Source organism: Solea solea, chromosome 4 (genome assembly GCF_958295425.1).
Source record: "Solea solea chromosome 4, fSolSol10.1, whole genome shotgun sequence".
Taxonomy (NCBI): Eukaryota; Metazoa; Chordata; class Actinopteri; order Pleuronectiformes; family Soleidae; genus Solea; species Solea solea.
This window is the reverse complement of record NC_081137.1, coordinates 5811843-5833776: the sequence shown is the minus strand read 5'-3', so window position 1 is coordinate 5833776 and position 21934 is coordinate 5811843. Positions and strand designations below refer to the sequence as shown.

At 41.5% G+C, this 21934-nt stretch overlaps 1 protein-coding gene across 2 annotated transcripts; it reads right to left on the bottom strand.

Moving 5' to 3' along the window:
• Window positions 1-32: 32 nt before the first annotated feature.
• LOC131458012 (proto-oncogene DBL) lies at window positions 33-21457 on the bottom strand. Of its 2 annotated transcripts, none has more exons than XM_058626615.1 (26): window positions 21230-21457; window positions 19480-19614; window positions 18472-18588; window positions 18220-18369; window positions 18001-18125; window positions 17808-17922; window positions 17612-17731; window positions 16949-17140; window positions 16578-16769; window positions 16305-16485; window positions 16123-16211; window positions 15400-15500; window positions 15177-15243; window positions 14119-14234; window positions 13944-14013; window positions 13757-13849; window positions 13529-13621; window positions 13220-13345; window positions 12847-13062; window positions 6402-6494; window positions 6222-6294; window positions 5953-5992; window positions 3548-3720; window positions 2741-2859; window positions 2437-2549; window positions 33-2004 (listed from the first exon to the last, which is right to left on the bottom strand). In XM_058626615.1, the coding sequence occupies exons 1-26, from the start codon at window positions 21278-21280 to the stop codon at window positions 1923-1925; spliced, it is 3042 nt and encodes a 1013-aa protein (XP_058482598.1). In that variant the 5' UTR covers window positions 21281-21457; the 3' UTR covers window positions 33-1922. The 2 variants fall into 2 exon arrangements, with proteins under 2 accessions (XP_058482598.1, XP_058482600.1); XM_058626617.1 differs by having other exon boundaries at window positions 3548-3645.
• Between the last annotated feature and the right edge of the window lie 477 nt (window positions 21458-21934).

Genomic DNA, 21934 nt, shown 5'->3' with positions numbered 1-21934 from the left:
AAATCAGAGATTGTTATGGTAAAATACAGCATAACCTAAACTAATATCTTTTTAAAAGCCCCATGAATTAAGTTGTCCTTGCAATTAACCTAATAGTTAAGTTAAGGAGGTGTCAATCATTTGCAATCTGCACACGCAATCATAGTCCCGACAGGAGGTTGTATAATCAGGCAACATTAGTCGGAGAAGGAAATCTCAGATGAACATCAGATGTGCGGAGGATTTCACAGAAGAAGAAAAAAGAAATCGCATCATTTTGGTTTATTCAAATTAAACAATTCTGTGCTTTTATTTTGTAAAATAATCATATAGTACATTGTGCGGTATCATACAGGCTCGGACGGATTGATGATTTCGAAATATCAAAAAAGTGCAAAGGCAGCATCACGTTACAGCATCGCTCATCAAACCAAAGTGATGCCACTGTGAGTCAATGTAAATAAGAACGCATAAATTAAAATGACTCACTGTTAACTAAACAGATATGCTGTGAGTGAACTCTGTAGCAAACTAATGCACCGTTGTTATTTGATAGATAATAACAGACAAATGTTAGCATTTACATGCCAAATGTTAAGTTCTATGCACTTGCAGTTTACTGTAAGTTTGACGTACAGGCTGTGAGTATTTATGACACAGTGTTTTCATAACCACCACTGTTATACTGAGTTTAAAAGCTTTAAAAGTATTGCTTTTTTATTTTTACAATGTAAAGCCAGAGGGGGAACTATTAAAACCCTGACTTTCTTTTAATTCAGCCCCTCAAATCTTGGTATAACTCACACTGTAACTGTATTATTTCAGTTGGTAATTCTAAGTCTACTCTATTCTAACTCAACACTGAGCATAGTTTCCCTGTCGGTGTAAATGAGCAGCGTGATCGACAGCAGTGGGCATTTTGCAGGGGTTTGTCCATGCAGAGCAGCAAACTAACAAGAAACGTGTTCATAATAGCAGCGGTAACTATACAGCAAAGGCACCGGTCAAAGCTCAGAGGTGCTAAAACACAAATAACAACGCATTTTCACGAGCAAAAACATGACAAAAACAAATTAAGATTAAATATGAAATACCTGCATATTCCAACACAGTTTTCAACAACGTCTACCCGCTCTGCATTTAACCTGTGCAAGTGTACGGCGGTTTTCTCAGACCCTGATAGCTCATGTTGAGGACTGTCAATAAAAAAACAGGAGAAGCAAATGTACAAATATTAACACTTACAATTCCTCACTGAGCCATAACGCAAGAATCCAACTGATGAGGTGTTAAAAATGATAAAGGACAGTGGTGTTACCACATGTACATCCCTCACAGAGCAAAACAAACGTCTAAAACTGCATTATTATTACTATTATACATATTATATATGCATCATGATACACATATGTTGGAGTCCCATCTTGCAGATGCTGATAGTTTTACATCACATGATGATGGAGCTGGCTGCTGCAGGTCGACCATTTAAATCCATTCAAAACAAAAGATCAAGCTATTTCTTACAAAGGACATTTTTAGTGTGTACAAAACAATGAGATGATCTGCTGTTTGGCACATGAGCTGTGATGATATGTCAGTCGGCATATGCACACTTTCTGTGGTCATTCGTCAGAAAATAGAAATGATTAAAAAAAAAAAACGATAAATTAAAACAGTGCACCCTGTTCAACATTCTGTGTTAACAGATAAATAAAAAAATAAGGCTTGTGAAGTTCAGTCTGTTCTGTATTTTACAGCTTTCTGAGATGAACAGTTCAGAGTGTGAAGTTTGTGCTTAAATCTCAGGAGGAACGAGTCACACGTTGGTCAGGACGTCGATGGTATATGTGAGAACGTCAGCGTGTTTGTGTATTTAGTGAGAGAAAGCCAGGTGGCGAAGGAGAACGGAAAAAACAGGCTTTGTCCTGAGTTCTGATTGGCTCTCAGCAGGTTTCTCCCAAAATTCTGTGCAGGTCTTCGGGCAGAACGCGTCCTTCTTCACCACGACTTATGTTCCTCACCATCCTGTGAACAAGCAAAACAGAAACACTAACCGTCACAGACGAAGTGAAAAAGTAGTTTCAGGGGCGTGTTTCCGCCCCCTTCCTACAGTTCCGCCCACTTGGAGTTCTGCCCCCTCTCGTGCAGTCTGCATATGGATATTATAGGTTTGAATGATAGTCTTTGAGAAAATGAGTCCTGATTTTTGACACCAGTTAAAACAGAGTTACTGTAGTAATCAGTGGTTTTGTGTCTTCTCCAATGACAGTGATGTAACTCATGTTTCCACTTCCAGAGGAAAACAGATGACGTATGATTGAACGCAAGTGTGTTTGACGATCATGACTCTTGTTTTACGACCGGAAAACAACGTGGATCCCTAGATACAGTCTGTGTTTATTGCTCTATAAGGATAATAAGAGGCCTTCATGTCTGTGTCTGACACAGCGACATTACCACATTCCTGACGAGTCCTCGTGGAGCAACTGGATGACATCGCCACAATTAAAAATGATGTCATCAGTGCTGGCCATGCTGCTCTCGACCATGACTCTGTATCTGCCCGCCACCTGGAACAGAAGAAAGAAAAGACGACAGGGAACATTGTAATACTTTTCCAAGATCTATATCTCTATACAGAGGTGTTCCTTCATGAAATTCCTTTTTTATTGCAAAGGTATCTGACAAAAAGAGAAGTGAGTAAACATAGAAATGAAAGGAGAGAGTCAACATGCAGCAGGATATGCCGCAACTCCTTCACCAGTGGAGTGGGCTGATCCTCCTCGTCCTCATCGGAGTCTGAAAGGTTGGAGAGATCCGTCGCGCCCCAGTCCTCCAGGCCTTCACAGATCGCCACCGTGTGTGCGGGGACATGCCAACCTGAAAGGGACAGACAGCTGAGGCTGATTTATGGCAAATAATGACAAATACATGACAAAAAACACTTTTATTTTGGTATCTTGCGGATTAGGATAGGTACTGGGTGTCCACTTGAGTTCCACACGGTAGGTTACATCACTAACGAGAAAGAGACTTTATGTTAAAGAGGTCCCAACTACATCTGAGACTGACTGTCCAGATTCGGTGGCAGCTTCCGCTTCAAATTATTCTCGGCATTGTGAGTTTAATCTCGATTTAAATGTCGACAAGATATTCCAACTTTATTCTCGAAATCTCAAATTTAATCTCGACTCTTTTGACATGTCGAGATTAATCTCATCCCCCTGCAGACTTCTGAGTAATTAACAAATCACCGAAGCCTCCATGACCTAGTTTCTCTCTGTCCAGATTTATTTTTAGCATTAGGTTTCATTAAGCGGCTGCATCACGGTGTGTGTGCATCGTCTGGCCTTGCCTGCTTTGTCGTGACGTAGAATGCTCTGTGTGCTGTGCAGAAAATGTGTACAATGGAGAATTGATCGGTCGTGTTTATTACAGCACTGCAAGGTCTTTATCAGATAAAATCAAGATAAAATCAAGATAAAATTAGATTAAAAAAACATTTATATTCCAAGCAAGTGATTTGTGAGTATGTCCAACTTTGTTTGAATCTGTAATGGTGACTCACTGCGTTGCGGTGAGTGAACCACAGGGTCTGAGTGGGCTGGACTGCTGTGCTCTGACTCCTCCCCCCGGAGCCTGTGGGAGTGGCTTGTTGCAGATGAGCTGTGAGGAACAGGGAGACACGCTGAGCAGCCTCCCACCGGTGCTCCGCCCCACGACACGCACACTCGTGATGCACTAAACAGCACCAGCACGAGACCAAGACATGACCACAACAAACAAACGAACAACAAACAAACCACGAACAACAACAACAACCATGTCACAAAAACAAACTCATTCACATTCTAATCAATACAGCATTCATTTCACTTCACAATCACATATATTTCAGTGTCTGAATTTAAAGGTTTATGACACAAATTTTTTCACAGATCACTGCGATATATGGAAAGATTCTTTTCTAATATATTACATATGTTATTTTTCAATTAAACAACATAATTACAGGGAGGTTTAACCTGCGTTATTTAGCAGATGGATGAACTTTGTGCAAAAAAAACATGTACCATCTACTAAATAAAGTAGAACCTACAAATGTTGTGCAATTTAGAACAATATTATTAACAGTGCGATCATTTCACACTATAATATAACTAAACTAGGAGTTTGCAAGCTACTGTAAAAACAACAAAAAAACAAAATAACAGCCTCTGTAGAGCTGACCTGGCTCTGCAAACACATCTAATTCAGTACAAGGCTAGCTACATTATTGTATAATATCATTTATTTCACCTAAATTTTAAGCACTGAACCTGAAATGATAAGGTTGGTGTGGATTTCATGTTGTCAACAAATCATGGAAATGAAAAAAAAAACTACTTTCTGCGCTTCACGGGTTACACCAGAATATGTTTTTATCAATATTGTGCTTTAAATATTTTAACAGGAGTATCAAATATACCGGGGTTTCTCACTCCTGGTCCTGTCCTGCATGTTTTAGTGTTTGTTGTCTAGGCCTATGATGTCATTTCTTATAGTTTATTTATCTTATGTGTCTCTGTTGTACAGCACTTTGTTGCAGCTGTTTTTTAAAGTGCTTTATAAATTAAGTTGGATTGGATTGGATTGAAGGTTTTAGGGGTTTCCCTGCTCCGACACACCTGATTCAAATAAATGGGTCGTTATCAGGCTTCTGACGAGCTGATTTGAATCAGGTGTGTTGGAGCAGGGGACCACCTAAAACATGCAGCACAGTGGCTCCCCCAGGACCAGGAGTGAGAAGCCCTGAAATATACAGTTGTTTTCATAAAACAGCTTAGCCAGTATTTGCACCCGCGGGTAAAATAAGCAACAGATTTCAATCTTTTCACAGCATGTTGATTGTTGACAACAGGAAACAGTCGTTGATCAAAAATGGCACTGATTTAAAAAATGACAGCTCGACAATCCATATCAAACTGATTGAATTCATAACATGCAAGCATTCCACCAGCAAACATATTCAAACCTCACAAGCACATTCACACTTACATTAGAACCAGTCTCCATTATTGTCACTCTCCTAAAGCAGCCTTTTTCAAACTGGGGGGGCGTGGAGACTCTCCAGGGGGGGCGCGAGTTCAGTTCAGTTTAGCAGGCGGAACTTTTGGTCTCGCTGTAAGCTGGACTCATTTAAGTGACGTACCACAACAAAACCTACACTGTTGACAAGGTTATTTGTATCACTAAAGCAAAAATGTCTTCCTCCAAAGGGGGGCCCAACAGAATCCTCATCCTAAAGAATCAGTGCTTTCAAAGACAAATAAGCACCTGCGCTGTACATGCTCCAAAAACCTCGAAAACCACTCTCCCTCCTCTTTAAACGGACGTTTACATGACAGTTATCATGAGAGAAACATCTGACATTGACACACGAATCACCCTTATCATAATTTACTGACCCTTTAATGTTTAGACAGTTGCCTAACCCAAAAATCAATAACACGACTGTTAACACACTTAGGGACCGTATAAAGTAGCCCGGCAATACGTCCATGCAGGGGTTATCAATCATGGTCAACTGCTCTTTAAAGCCTCCAACCCCCGATTGTTAAACAGTGAGGAAACCATTAGTATTCATAGAAAACTGCGGGTGTTAAAGACGTGTGCAGGACTTGCCGTCGTGAATGCAGGTTCTTGTGCAGGGAAGAACTCACGCAATCTGCACTCACTCCCTGATTTACAGAAAACCCTTCATGCTTTGTAGATAAGTCGGCATGTGGGTGAAATTGGTTGGATTTATTTTAAATCATTTTGGAAATTGAATTTTTTATCTACAGGTGAGAGAATCTTTTAATTCATCTGGCTTTAAATCAGTGTTCACATGGAGGCTGGAATCTGCCCACTCGCACCACCACACACCGAGAGGTCACAGACCGACACACACCAGGCGATGGCAGATAGAGAGAGTCATGCAGAGAGGATCACCTGTCAGAAACATGGCTGCCTGGAAGTGGACGACCTTCACCTGAGAGAAACCAGAGGGACAGAATACACAGTTGAACAAAGAAATCAAACTTAGCAATCAACTAACAGGATTTTTGCTGTTCAAATGGCTAAATAGCGAGAAACAATCACCACTAAAGAACGTAAGTTGACAATGAAAATGTTGATTTATACATTTTCAATGATTGTAATAAAATAAAATGTGTACATTTAAAGAAAGAGGAATAACATAGGTATCAATGTAAACTGACCCAGTTTCAGCTGATTGGTGAGAATTTTTCGGATCTCCGTCAGCCAGGCGACTTTGACCTCCACTGTTGGAGCCTGAACACACACACACACACACACACAAAACCAGAGATATGTGTGTGTAAAAGAGCCCCCACTACGCAACATAAAGAGTTGTATAAAAAAGAATGTCGATCAAATACCTGAACTATGTAGACGACTTCTCTGCCACTGTACCAGATCTCAAATTTCTTCACATCTCCTTTCACAGTTTCTGTGATTCCCACTGAGCTCATCTGCAAAAAAACAAAAGACATGAAAAGTCATTCATTTCACTGTAACCTGTTAGAGTTACTGTTAGAGTCTATTAATATTTTTATTAGAAACTGCAACCTTGGTTTAAATGTAACATCAGTCGGCAGAAAAGTTCAGTGAAATCTCTGGGATAAAACTAATGCAATAATCACTGGCCACTTTATTAGGTACACCTGTTCAACTAAATATCTTATCAGTCAATCATGCGGCTGCCACTCAGTATTTAGGCAACCTGTGACTTTATTTTTGCTACTTCTATCTTCTCATGTGAGATTTGGAAACCCCCCCCCCCCACCCCGCTTATAGTTCCACCCCATCTCTTGCAGTTTGCAGATGGATGATATTGGACACTCCTGTCACTTAATTAGGTTTCCTGCACACCTAATAAAATGGAGAGGTCGGATTTAATTGTCTTGGGACTGGGCGGATGCACAGGGCCCCGCAGCCACTAGGGGGCCCCCAAGATGCATGTAAACAACTTTTCTTTTTAATACGTCTGCCGACAGTTATGACTGACAGCCTCACGTCACGTGATGATAGCGGCATAGCGGTGGTTATGGCACCAAAAGGGTCTTAAAGACCTGAGGAGAAAAGAAAGCTGAGGAGTAAAAGCTCCCAGAGGATAAAGGTAAAGGAGGCGTTTGTTTATGATGCTAATTCACGTGTAGTGTTGAGGGGTAGCTGCTTTTTTAGCATGCAGCTAGCCTCAGGCTAAATGATAATGTAGCTTGCTCAGCTAGCTGGCAAGGATAGCAAATAACCTCAGCTTTGCTCAGTGTTTGCTTTATGAAACAAAATGAAAATAACAGTTTCAAGACAATGGACTGTGCCGTGGAACTGACTGACTGAAGTGACACCCGTTGTGTGTGGGATCAGAGCAGGCTGCAGAGCTTTGTGTCAACTTGACCACGCAAAGGTCTGCAGCCAGTGTCTGCCTGTGGCCAGTGGGTGTCGCCTCTCAGTCATCTGTTTTTCTCTTTTGCTGACTGTTAAATATTTTCCACAGTAACATAGCTATTGAATATTTTATTAAGTTTAGTGTGTTGTCTTTTTATAGTCCTATGTGCACGGTGTCATGTTGTATCCAGACTATGAAGCCCACTGTGTCAATTTGTTATTATTAATAATGATGATAACAACAGCAGTGGATTATTCGTAAAGCACTATGAATTTTGAATTATCACTGTGTTTAGAAAGATTGTCTTATTCATATTTGCTTATGGTCAATTTTCCTTGGTAACTTAAAGAGCTTTGTTCTTGCAGGTGCAATTCTCAAATACTTTGTGGCTCCAGAATGACAGCAGGTTCCAGTTTCAAATCCTGACCAGCAGAGGTTTTGAGGAAGAAAATAAAAACATAATACTGAGAAGGTTGATCCTGTTATACAATAACATATGGTCACTTTCATTGTTGTTGTGTTTTTATTCTTCGCATTTTAAAATAGATTTTTTTTATATATATATAATTTTATTTATATTTATATGGCGTTAAGTTTCATGTTTATTACTTATTTGTTCTAAAATTTTAAATTAAACATTTTGGAAGATAATTATGCATCTGTTGCATTTTTTGACGTAAAGGTGTACAAGAGATGGGCAAAAGAGGCTTCATCTATAAAAAATATAGATGTGAATTGCAGATTCAAACAATGCAGAATTTTAAAAACGCTGACCGAGATGAGAACCTTAAGAACAGAACAGAACCCGTCTGGGGTCATCAGGACAAATAGCTCTGTCCATCAGAGGAAGACTTGCATCTCTGAGGTTGTGAGTTCAATTATTTCAATCAACTGAATTTCATACAACTTTAAAACTTCAGACCAAATTAAGAATTAAAAAATAACAGTAACGAGAGTATGACTTGTATATCTGAGGTTGTGAGTTCAAATCTTATGATTAAAAACTGTTTGAGTTCAGTATTTAAATTAAACCTTTTTCAAATACAGACTCAACTCTTAACAGTTTTAAAAAGTAAAAAAAAGAGGGGCTGATTCAATTAAAGCTCTACTCACACTGCTTTAACATGGAATAAGATTAGAAGTAGGAATAAATGAAAGTAGGAGCACTGATAAGTGGATGTCATATGAGAACGTGGTCTCTAATGTGTCCCTGATTATAGACTGTATTCACACATCCTCAACTCAATCATTTAATATATGTTTAGCTTAGTGCTGGCTCTATGTGATCTGATCACATAGGACAAAGCAGGAGATGATTGGACTGTGGGAGGATGCCAGAGAACCCGGAGAAAAGCCACGCTCACACAGGGAGAATATGAAAAACTCCATGCAGAAAGATCCTTGATCCAACTGGGTCTCGAACCAGTTGCCGCCAGTTACCAGGTCTTCTTGTTTCAAAGGCAACAGCGATAACCACTACACCAAGCATGTTGCTGAGGATATAGGGCAGACATCCTTAAATATCTCCGGGGTAGTCCGAGGTCTGCAAAGTCATGAGTAATCTATTATTGAAAGACTTCCAAATTGTATGAAAAAACATGCAAAGACAAATAGCTCACATGGTTCAGACATGGACTGGTGTTCTTATGGTCAGGGGTTCGAATCTTACATGAAGTGAATGTTTAAGTGGCAATTTACCTCATCAATGTATTGCATGTTTTGAATTGACTGGCGAACAGTACAGGCTGGACCCCGCCTATCACGCTATGACAGCTGAGCTTGGCACAGCACCCCCCGCAACCCTCCAGTGGAAGACAAAGCCGTAGATGATTGATGGACTCTGGGAAGAAGCCAGAGAAAAGCCACACACACGGGGAGAACATGAAAAACTCCTTGTTCCAACTGGGTCTCAAACCCTGGTCGTCTTGTTTCAAAGGCAAGAGCACTAACCCCTACACCAACCATGCTTTCCATCTTGGGGGACAGACATTCTTTAATATTTAATCAGTGTGACGTTTTTATGAAGTCATGGGTTCTATTACTGAAAGACTTCCAAATTGTGGGTGAAAGCATACTTGGACAAATAGTGCATGTGGATAACAGACAGACTAGTGATCCTATGGTCAGAGGTTCGAATCTTACATTAAGTGGACGTTTATGCAGAAATTTACCTAATCCTTGTATAGCATGTTTTGAATGGCCTGGCAAACAGTGCAGGGTGGACCCCGCCTATCACCCTATGACAGCTGAGCTTGGCACTGCGTCCCTTCGGTGGAGGACAAAGCGGTAGATGATTGATGGACTGTGGGAGGAAGCCAGAGAACCCGGAGAAAAGCCACGCACACACGGGGAGAACATGAAAAACTCCATAGACCAAGATCCACGTTCCAACTGGGTCTCGAACCCAGGTCTTCTTGTTTCAAAGGCAAGAGCGCTAACCACTACACCAAAGATCTGGCCAAGAAGGGAGGACAGACATCCTTAAATATCTCATCAGTCTGAGGTTTGTGAAGTCATGGGTAATCTATCATTGAAAGACTTCCAAAGGTTGGCACACACCATGTGAGGACAAATAGCTCACAAGGTTAAGAGAAAGACTGGAGTTCCTGAGGTCAGGGGTTTGAATCTTAGATGAAGTGAATTTTTAGGCACGATATTCTACGCAGAGAGTAAATAAGTCTGAGAAAACATAAGGAAAAGAGTGGACAGTTAGCTCAACTGGTTAAAGAGCTGCCTTTCAGTCCTGACGTTGAGAGTTCAATTCCTTTATACTTCAACGTTTAAGGTTCCACAGCCAAAGTGAAGACTCAAAAACGCCCGGAGCTCCATCCCAAACCTCCAAAGGGTTCGTGGCGTGGTGGGTTGGTTCGCAACCGCGAGGAGGTTGTGCCAGTCCGGCTGTGGCTGGTTCAAATCCAGCATGCTCCGAACACTTGGCCCCGGCGCCGGGGCCAAACTGGGGCCGGGGCTGGGCTGTGCTCCCCCGGCTCCCCACACTGATAACAACAGGGGGTTATACCATTTGATTTCACATTTTTGGCCAACGAAATTCCCAAAAAAAGCCATAAAAACAGAAAAAAAAATTGACAGGGGTCCACTCTCTGGACTGTTGACCACACAGTCGGGGTACCGGTGTCCAGTAACTGATGCTTAAAAATGATCAGCACATCAATTAGACTTCTGTGTCATTAATGTGTGCACATCAGTTTTACATTGTTAACAGGTGAAAACTATGGAGGAGTGAAAGTGGCAAAATTCAATCAATAAATACACCATTAAATAATGACTCAAATGTGTCATTCATTCATTCATTCAAATTGGAATGAAATACGAACATGTCTTATTAAATGTGGCATTCATTAATTAAAATACCAATTCATTCTATTTTTGACAAAAACATAATTACTATTTAATGAATGATTTCAAGGTCCTGTGTTGCAGTGCATGATGAATTGGTTTGATGTGTCAAAGTCAGCATCAAATCAATTGATGATAGACTGCAACACAGGACCATGAAATAATTCACTAAATAGTCAATGTTTTTAATAAAATCAAATGAATAAGTATTTTAATGAATGAATGTCACATTAAGACATGAATGAATGAATGACACATTTGAATGACACATTTGAGTCATTATTTAATGGTGTATTTATTGATTGAATTTTGTCACTTTGTGTTCTCCATAGTTTTCACCTGTTAACAATGTAAAAATGACGTGCACACATTAAACAGAGGCTCTGTTGACAAGTGCTGTTAACATCGTCCGTGTGAGGTGATGAAATGACGGGTGAAAGAGTGATGGATTGGTCCATAAAATGAGCTAAAATGTTAATGAGGGTTTTTCAAAGGTGGAAATGATGATGTTGTCAAATGTGTTGTTTTGTCCGGAAAGCAAAAAAGTATTGAGTTTGAATGATTTCTTTGTTCTATGGAGCAAAGAAAGCAGAACATGTTGCCATTTAAGAAGCTGTAAAATCATAAAGCTTGATTTAAGTCTTTAAAAAACAATATCATATCCGTAAAATTTTTTAACTGATGTTACAAATAAACGTCAAACTTTTTTGTGGATAAGCATTAAAAAATAAAATAAATAAATAAAGGAACATTTCAGTCCACTAGATGGTGCCAAGTGCTCACTTTCACTAGCCCTGTTGTGTCAGTGTATGCAATATATGATTTCGCAAATATCGTGATAACTCATACCATGGTGTCAATGATTTTCTTTTTTTTTTAAATATAAAACAAATAGGGATGCAACAATTACTGCATTATTAAACGATTACTAAATCAATTGTCAAATACTTTAATAATCGATGAATTGTTTGTTGTAATTTTTTTGTTGCAAATGTTAAACATTTTCCGTTTTTTTTGTTCCTTATAACAAAGAAATGATTAAAACTAAATCATTTTTGGTTTGTGGATAAAAAAAGACATTTGAGAATCATCATTTCCAGGTTTGAGAAACACTGATCGACAACAAATACTCCATTAACGGAGAAAATAATAACATTATCATTTCCTGTATTATTTTCCTTTCTGTAACAAACAGAAAACAACATAATGTGTATGTGAAGAGAAATTAAATGAAAGGTGCGTGTTTACATGCGGAGCAGTGACGTCACATTAGCATTAGCAGATGTGTAATCTGAACACCTGTGACCGGATCACTCACGTCGGATGTTAACAGGTGTGAACAGAGCGACAACACAACGTCTAAGAAATGTGTGGCTCATGTTTAAGCAGCAGCTACCTCATGTTTGTTCGCGCTGCTCCTCGTCCTCCTCCTGGGTGTCTGCTCCTGCTCCCGCTGGCTCCGCGTCCGTGGAAGGTCCGAGTGGCAAACAGGAAGTGGATGATTCCAATTAGATTTATCGAGAGGGGAGGGCGCGGACCGCACTCAGCCAGGAGGAGTCTACCTTTCGTCGGCAGCGCTGAGGAGGGGCTTGCTGGTGCTTCAGCTCCCCCTAGAGGCACCTGAGCGCCCCCGCAGCACCCCATGATGTTTTCTGCCTAATCTGATTTTTACATTCTCTTCGCGAGTAGATATTGGATGAATTAGTAAATTAAAAATCACAGATCTGTGACACTTGGACACTAATTCATTATTATTTTTTAATCAAACTTAATATAAGGCACCGCCAATTTAATCTCTGTTGTGTTTTGTGATTTGCAGTTGTGTTTAATTTGCGTTTGTGTGTTGTTTGTTCTTTGCTGGTGTTTTCTTCCTATTTGTGGTGGTGATTTGCACTCGTCTACGTGGAACACTCCATAGCAAATAGATCTATGTAATTCAAACTAGTAATAAATAAATGGCAAAACCAACCGATGGTGGGTGATTACAGTAAGCTGAAAAGTATAATGACGTTATAATGATAATACTGCTGGTTGTTTCTAATTGTACCTAATAAAGTGAGTGTGTAATGCATTGTTACTCTGAGGCAGGACTTGAAGCTGTAGAAGGGCGTCCTGTCGTGGTTGTCCTCGTCCCTGCGCTTGCAGAAGAGCAGCGCGTGGTCATAGAGGAACAGATGCCTCTGCATGGGTTTGAATCTGGCCAACTCTTTCATTCGCACCGCTGCCCTCTTGTGGCTGATCCACACACTGAAGCTTCCCTGCATCACCATGCGGCCCAGCTGGCTGAGGTCACCCTGGGACAAACAGAGGAGACACTGACAGATGAGAAGTGTCCTCACCGGGAGCAACAAACAAGGATGAAAAACACAAATGGAGAAATGATTCACCGTAGAGTCATTTAACCATTAAAAAAAACTATGCTTCGACAAAATGGTGGTGGCCAGCCGGCACCTGATATCCAGTGATGGCGATCTGATGCATGGAGTCGTTGACAGACTTCAGCAGCTCCAGCATGGCGTCCAGCGCCTCCTGGAGTTCACAGCGGTATCGCGCCTCGGTGCAGTGCTTCAGCAGCTCCTGAGCGACAGCAGAGAGACAGAATGACAGCTCCGTGTTTTCTTCAGTGTGTCTATGATCTGATGTTGAGTATTTTGTCTGCCTGCGTTCATGTCTTTAAACAACATCCTGTCTGTCTGAAACTTGACAAATCATCCACTTGAGATGTAGATGCATTTCTACACTGGGCCAGATTTACCAAACCTTGAGTAGCAGCTGGTACTTGGTGAGACGTTGGACTGGTTTCAGGAGGTAAGAGCCCAAACCCAGTTTGTGATCCAACTTCTTCTGGCAGTCCTGCAGAGAGAGAGAGAGAGACAATATATAGATATATTATATATATATTATATATATATATATATATATATATATATATATATATATATATATATATATTTATATATTCTCATTCCATATTCATTTTGTAACTACCTGGAAGAAGGGCGAATCGGAGCACTGTCTCCATAGCAACTCGGAGCGAGGCTTGTTTTGGCAGTAACGCTCGTACACCTGGAACTTCTCTTTCTGCTCACGCAAACACAAACGCACACTTAAAGGGGTTGTGTCACATCAGCGCCCATGAAGCGACAACGTTTATCCGTTTATCGCGTTTTCTCACCCGCTGTAAGAAGCAGGCCCCCACCCTCTCTGGCGTCTCCAGGCATCGCTGCAGATCTTGAAGAAACATCCTGAACAGAAAACAATAATAATAACAATAATAATAATAATAATGATAACAGCTTGTATGTGTGTGTCCATGTGTGAAGTATCTGTGTGTCGGGGGGAGGTCTTGCCTGCTGTGAAACTGGTAAATCTCTGGCATGTTGCCAAACAGAACGTCCTTCTGGCTGCGCAGAGTGGCAGGAAGAAGATAAGCCACAGACGGGTCCTCCATTTCTGCCCGGTAGCCCTGATAAGAGGAGAGGACGAGGAAGGGAAAACCATTAACTCAGTTCCAGCTTCTGAAGTCCGGGAGGTGCGACTGTGTCCCCGTGTTTTCAAATCATCCTTTGTCCCAAACGCCATCAGCATCCCGAATTCAACAGAGACCAAACCACAGACCAAATGTGCTGAGAGTAATCAGTGTCGTTTTATATAGAGATGTATATTATTCTGTTCTGTACATTTCTGTTCAAAATTGATTTAATCTTCCAGGTTGAAAGGTGAAGCCCAGAAGTATGATGGGATTAACCAGTCATCCACCAGGGGGCTGCAAAAAGAACTCCATTTCAAAAGGAGCACATGGAGCATGGAGAGCAGTGAATCTACAACACTAAAGGTGTATTTCTGACAGTTTGGGAAGAGAGAGATAGAGAGAGGCTGTCTGCATGAGTCCGGTCTGTGAGGGTTAGGACAAGACCTTTTGTTTGTGGGTGTTTCTTGGTGTTTTCGACCAAGCGGAGGAAGTGGGCATTGAAAAGGACGACTCTAAGTCCATGTACAGTCCATTTCCTGCATTCACAGACATATCGTCCACTCACTTAAGACGCACCACTAATGGACACTTGTTCATATCTGAGAGTCATGCACTTCAGCTTTCATGGCCTCGCTCGCCTCTTTCTGGTCTTCTATCCATAGACCATGATGTCAATCATTAAGTGCGGCACATCATACGAGTACCATTGTGAATTAGTAGAATTTGTAGAATTTGTTTTGTATACGGTCTATAAAAACTGGAAATAAAAACAACTTTTCATCTCTTTTTCATTTTATAATGAGCCTTCTGTGTGGTATAAGGTCAAATACAGTGGGCGAACCTTAATTCCATGTAAACATCTTAACTCTCTCTCTCATTGAAAAGCCTCATTCTCTGCAACAGGAACTGAAAAATGCCATAGAATGTGAAACTCACCAGAAGGACAGAGAGAAGTTCGTCCACATAGATCCTCTCTGTAGCAATCAGCTCCTTTATAATATGTCTACAGAGAATAAGAGGAAGGGAATAATGAAAATAAAATGAAATTAATGATTAATGCGACTGAATGAATTAAAATGTCCTATATGGCTCACACACACACACACAGGTGCAACAAACAGAGGTTAAGCTGAGGTGAAAGAGGTGAAAGCCTGCGCACCGAGTGACCTGCTCTGGATTGTCTTCCACCTCTGAATCAGTCTCAGGATTGGGGCCATACAGACAGCTGCGGTTGCCTTGGTAATCATGCATCACCTCAATCTGAGAACACACACACACACACACATTTCACACAATTTAAATTCTGGCATATTTCTAGAACTCATCACATGACACAGCAGATGTTTTGTCTCATTTAGACAAAATAAGAACTGCAAAAAAATCATTTTCACCAACTATATAAACCCACCTGAGCAAAAAGTACTAAAAATTTTCAAAATCGGACTGAATTTGTGAAATTTGGAAATGCATCACAGTTCAAAGTTCACTTTGTTTGTTTTTAGGAACAAAAACAAAAGAAAAAAATGTTCTATTTTCTGACTTCTGCACAACTATTGCTACTTTATATCACTACTAAAAATGTGATATAAAATGAATCATAACTTTGACTCAACAACACATAAGAAGACGGAAAAACTGCATTTTTTAAAGCCTGAATATGTGATCTACAAACAGACAGGATGTCCATGTAAGGAGTTGTGTTTTATTCCTACGGCAATTTACCATGGGTGCACTAGGGGTTAATTAAAATAAAAAGAAAGAAATGTAAAAATAACAGTGACTTTTGCACTCTTATGTTTGTTACCACTTGTACTATTTACTTGTTTGACTTTTTTGACAATCTAAATTTTTTTAACCACACAAATCAAACAACAACACAAACCTTGCGTTGACAGTTGTTCCTCCTCGCCGCTTTCTTGCCAGGGAGTATGTCAAAGGAGAACTTGGAATTCAGGACGTTTAAGTCGACACCTGCAGACATTTTGAAATAATAAGTGAGGAAGACACGTCACGTGTTAATGAAGGAGGTGCGTGAGACGACGGCGATGAGGAAGAGTCTCGTACCATGTTTGGGGGAGAAGAGGTTGGACTTGCAGCGTTGTGAGGTCTGGTCAGGTTCAGGCCTCGGAGCCACCGGCTGAATGGGTCTGACCTGCACATCTGCCAGCTTCCTCAAACACTGCTCCCTGTTTCTGATCATGGACTGCATTGAGTTCAGCTTCTCTGTTACCATGGCGATTTGGGACTAGAAAGAAGATGAAGGTACGGGCTGAGTAGAGCTGTGGGTCAAAGGTGAGTATGCGTCTGTGTCGTCGTTGTGTCTGTGGCGTGTGTTACCTGCAGCTGTGGGGTGAGGATGGCTTCAAACTCCAGACTCAGAGTTACATGGTTGTTCTTCACTGCCGACGGCGCCCTCTCCTGGTGACAGCTCAGGTAGTGCAGCGCCTCCTGAGCTCCCTCTTTGGTCTGAAACTTGTCGACCATCTGACTCGCCAGAAGATAAGCGCCTTCATCACACCACCGAAGCGCCTGCAAACACCAAAAACCAGATTGATGTAACAACTGTGCTTTAAGGCACATTATTCATACTGTTAAGTTAAAAAAAATAAGATAAGAAATGGTTAGATTAGAGCTTTGAACTCACACACAGCTGAGCTCTGGGGACATAAATCAAAGGGACACAGACTACATAAAAGTGTATCTCTTACATCTTCGAGGCGTCGCAGCAGGTCTCGGGCCCGAGTGAGCGAGGCGCGCTTGGTGCGTATGGTGTTGGTGATGACGTCGCAGTGGTGTCGCAGCTCGTTGCAGTGCTGGATGATGAGGGCCAGGGCGTAGTGGTGGTTGGTGGCCAACTGGTGACCGTGCAGGATCAACACCTGAGCGTGAGCCATCTCCTCCTGACCCACGAAAACAAAAAAAATTGAGTTTTAGTTTAGTTTTAATGAACTTTTGAGAATATTTCATGACATGATATGAATAAAAATCAGTAAAATGTGCTCATGGCGTCAAAGATAGTATAATTATCATTATTTCATATAATGAATGTATGTAAGAATTTGTGATATCCATGCATATTAAGAAACTACAGTGGCTTTAGTCCTCTTCCAAACATGTCGGCACAAGATGGCGGCCTCTGTAAAGCAAGGACCCCATATCGCCCCATATTTGAAGGCTATAAAAATGTTCATTTTAAATTATACTTAATTATACGACGATACAAACACACTTATGGGTAGTACGTTCATTTTCTGCCTATAAACCGTACTAAATATTATTTTAAAGCTCCAGTCGATGCCATAAACCCTGACGCAAAACATGGTCTTATGAATGTATTTCCTGTTTTCAGTCGTGTGCATGTTGTCTCTGACCTCAGCTTGTCCATCCAGCATCTCCAGGTCTTTGAGAAGTTGCTCCGTTTGAACCAGCGTGGTTCCCACCGAGGCGATCCCCTTCTCCTGGGCAGAGACCTGCTCCAGCGCCTCGTCCATCTACACACGGGAGTCGGAGTTAAGCGTCACGGAGGCAAAGCAGTGGTACAAGAAATGAAAACCCCCGCCGTCACACCTGCTGGAAGCTGATTTCATACTGCAGCAGCTGGAGAAACTGCTGCAGCTTCAGGTGGTGTTTCTCAAAGAAGCCATCAAATGCCTCCTCCATGTCTCTGAGCTGATTCAAAAGCCTGCAACATACACAACACGGAGACTTTAAAACAAGCTGCCTGGTAAAAACAAAGCTTCAATGAGATGAGTCTTATAACCTATGGACAGTGTCCATGTCTGTCTGTATTTCCCTCTCCTCCTCCGCATCTCTCTTTGTGGCCTTGACAGTTTGCAGGTTGGACAGAAGGAGGCGTCCTTCTTTCATCACACGGCGGATGTCATCCTGGAACCACAGATGGGGAAAATGACATCAGGTGAAGCGCACAATAACATCTGTAAGGAACACAAGACGAACAAAAGACAGGGGAGCCGCAAACCTTCATCTGTCGGTATCGCTGTGTGTGCGCGTGCAGCAGGAACTCGATGGCGTTTGATTCGTCTGGCATTTCGGTCTCCGAAAGTTCGGATCCAAAGCCCTGCAGGAGCTGCGCGATCTCCTTCACTGTCACTGCGAAGGTCTCAATGGACTGTACGTACCACAACACACACACACACACACATTCCTCAGTGAGTCTCAGGATGATATTAAACATAATGTGAGCAGCAGTGAGCAGTGCTTTGGTAGATACCGTGCGTAGGACGATCCAGTCGCTCTGGCAGACCTCGACTTTTGCAGTGAAGTCCGACGTCAGGTGGTTTTCATCGATGTAGCGCAGAAGTTCTCCGACTGAGCGCAGCATCACCACCTCGACGAAGAACGACAGCAGAACACAACAACTCATTCATGTATGAACGTGTGAATTTAGAGACACTTTCTGTCTGCATTCATGTGTAGAATATCGTGAAACAATTCTTTTTCCAATCAATATATCATAATAAAATCTTTTTTTATGAACCTTTTTAATATCAGTCCGACAGAGTCATTTTAGACCATCACTGAACTGTGAAGCTGTTAAAAACACATTTGTGCTGAGTCATTTCAAAGGCCCCAACATGACTCAGCTAAAATGCATTTTGTGTCAGACTCTCACGTGGGAATAACACACAACTCCTTATATGGACATCCTGGGGTGTGTGTTTATAGGTCACATATTGAGGCTTTAAAAATGTATTGTTTTTTTTCTTCTTCTTATGTGTTGTTGAGTCAAAGTTATGATTCATTTTATATTGCATATTAAGTAGAGATATAAAGTCGCAATAATTGTGCAGAAAACACAAAATAGTTTGTTTTTCTTTTGTTTTGTTCATAAAAAACGAGCCAAGTGAACTTCGAACTGTGAAGTATTTTTCAAATTTCACAAATTCAATCTGATTTTAAACATTTTGAGTACTTTTGGTGGTGAATGCTTTTATTTTTTTTCATCAGATTGCCTATAGGTTGGGCTAAAAAAAAGGATATTAAAAAAAAGCAGGGTTAAGGAAAAAGAAGTGCAGAAAAGGTCAGAATGTGTTCAAAGAAATGTTATAAATAAGAAAAAAAGAACATATATATATATACTACATACACACACACACACAAAATCTCTGGACCACAGAAGTATTATTTTATAGGGGGTTATTAATGAGGTAAAGAAATGTCATTTTTAAAAAAGAAACATCAACTCTTGACTTCCGTCAGTCATCATCATTTTTCTCACCGGCATTTTCAGCAGGAAGTCATCCTGGCTGAAGCGAAAGCCCAGGTCGGTGCTTGAAGACGGACTGGGGGCCGAACCTAACAGGCTGCTGGGATTGAGCACCAAGACCAAATGCAGATTGCCTGGAAATGATGTCTGAAAGAGGCAGTGTGTCATTTTGTTTTGCCCTGTTCCCGGTTCCGGGATATTAATAGACGCCGGAACCGGAACAGGGGGGAAATGAGTGTCAGGACAAATGACAACACCAGAGGGTAATACATGAAAAATATTCCACTTCCACAGGAGGTCATAAGAGGTTGAATACATGACACATTTTGCCACTAGGTGTCACACTTGCACAAGGATCACAGACCAAAACAAATGCTATTTTCTCATTTTGCACCAAAAGCCTCATTTGCAAGCAATTCATCACAGATATAATAACAATGTCGCCTTAACTGCGTGGATTTACTATTTTCCACAGCATTCCTGGACGATACGGTGGCTACTACAGACCAGGAAAACGACAGGAAGTGGTCAGAGAGAGAGAAGTGTGGACATGACAGCAGATTGGCGTTGGACATGCAGTCTCAACACTGCATCAGCATCGCTCTGTGTCAGTCTGGGAGGTCTTAAGTGTCTGGCTGACTCTGCTCATGTGTCCTTCTTCATTATCCACTGCTCCACAAATCATTCAAACTCAATCCTTTTGGTTGGTGCTTTCCAGTCGACGACACATTATCTCACAGGATTTTGCAAACGTCAGCCTGAGGTTTTTAACGACAACATTTTAATTATCTACAACTAATCAATAGTTAACTGGTCTGAGGGTGTGTGGGGTTTTTTTTTCGAGGTCTGTGATTTCAGCATTTTTTTGTTTGCAGACATCATGAGATTTTGAGGTTTTCACACTTTTTTTATATTCTATGGTTCCAGCATACTGCGTACATTGGCACTGATGATGAATTTTTACACTTCTAACCTTTAATAAAAGCATTAATCAGACCCTGCATTGAAACTGCTGGTTTGTCATCAGCAGTTCATGTGACTGATGTTCTGCAATTACAGGCCACAGTTTCCAAAGTTGCAGCTTTCAACAGCAGACTTTTACACAGACATAATGAGCGTGATCCCTCTCTTTACTTCATACAGCAGACTAAATGGTGGAAGGTGCATTGGTTTCAGCACAGCATCACATTCACACTCTGGGCTGTTGGAGACACAGACTGTTCTACAAAGCTGCACAAACTTAAGCACATTACACACTGCAGTTCACACACACACACACTGGTTTGCACAGCTACACTTCCTGGGACTTCCATTCATTTGGACAGCCTAACCAAAGCATTAGCCCTCACCCCAAACATAACAAGTTAATGCCTATAAGCACAATCTAACCACAATTCAAATATTAACCCTAAACTTAGCTAGTCCCTCCTCATCAGGACCAGGTTTTTTTGCCTCCATGAGGACTACTGAGACTACAAGGTCAGTGTTTATGCCAGAAAAAGGTCCTACAGAGGTGACAGACACAAACACAAACACACACATTTGTCATTGGCCTGTCCTGCAGATCTCTGAATCTGAACAGGCTGTTACTGGAAGAACCACGTTTGCACTGCAGTTTTAAAACACCCCAGCCTTCCTCTCTCTATCTCTCTCTCCCTCTACAGCTCCTCCACCTCTCCTCATCTCTCTGCTGCAGTATCCTCACTGCCTTCCCTCCTCCTCCTCCTCCTTCTCCTCCTACTCCTCCTCCGGCGGATCTTACCGCGGCCCGGCGCAGACGGGGGAACCCCCGCAGTGGGTTGGACTCGGCCATGACTCCAGGCGTTTTTCCGGTTCAACCTTCTCCTCCCTGGTACTGGGAGCGGGACCGGGACCGGGGGTGGGAAGTCTGCAGCGGGACGCGGTGTCGGGAACGAGCAGCCGCAGCTCAGGCACGTTACCGTCCACTGGTGCAGTGTCCGGGCGGGAGGCGCTCATGTGCGCTCATGTGCGCACACCTCAGCTCAGGCACTTCTGTGCTGGAGCAGGAGGATGCGGGGTGTGTTTCACTCACCTGACGTCAAAGCATCAATAACTTGGCTCAGACTCCAATGAATGCACTAAAATGTCCATGCTGCCCAAAATAAACTTACAATAAACTTTAAAATAAGCGAAAAATTGTGCTGTGAAATATAATAACATAAATTGTCTTCACGTTTCTAACCCTGAAATATACTATTGTCCTCTTTTTTTTTTAAATAATAGACAGGAGACGGAAAAAGAGATGCTTACTGTAATTGTATACTGGATCCACTAGATGGCGCTTCATTCCAGGAAGTGGTGAGAGGCAACCTTTGTTTCAGTTTTCTGTTCAGATGAGATGAACCAGGTTTTAGTGAGTCTCTGTAAATCACATCCACCCACTGAATTCCACTGATTCCCATTGAATATAGAGAGAAAAAGGAATAGTTCCAAGTGTGATAGTATG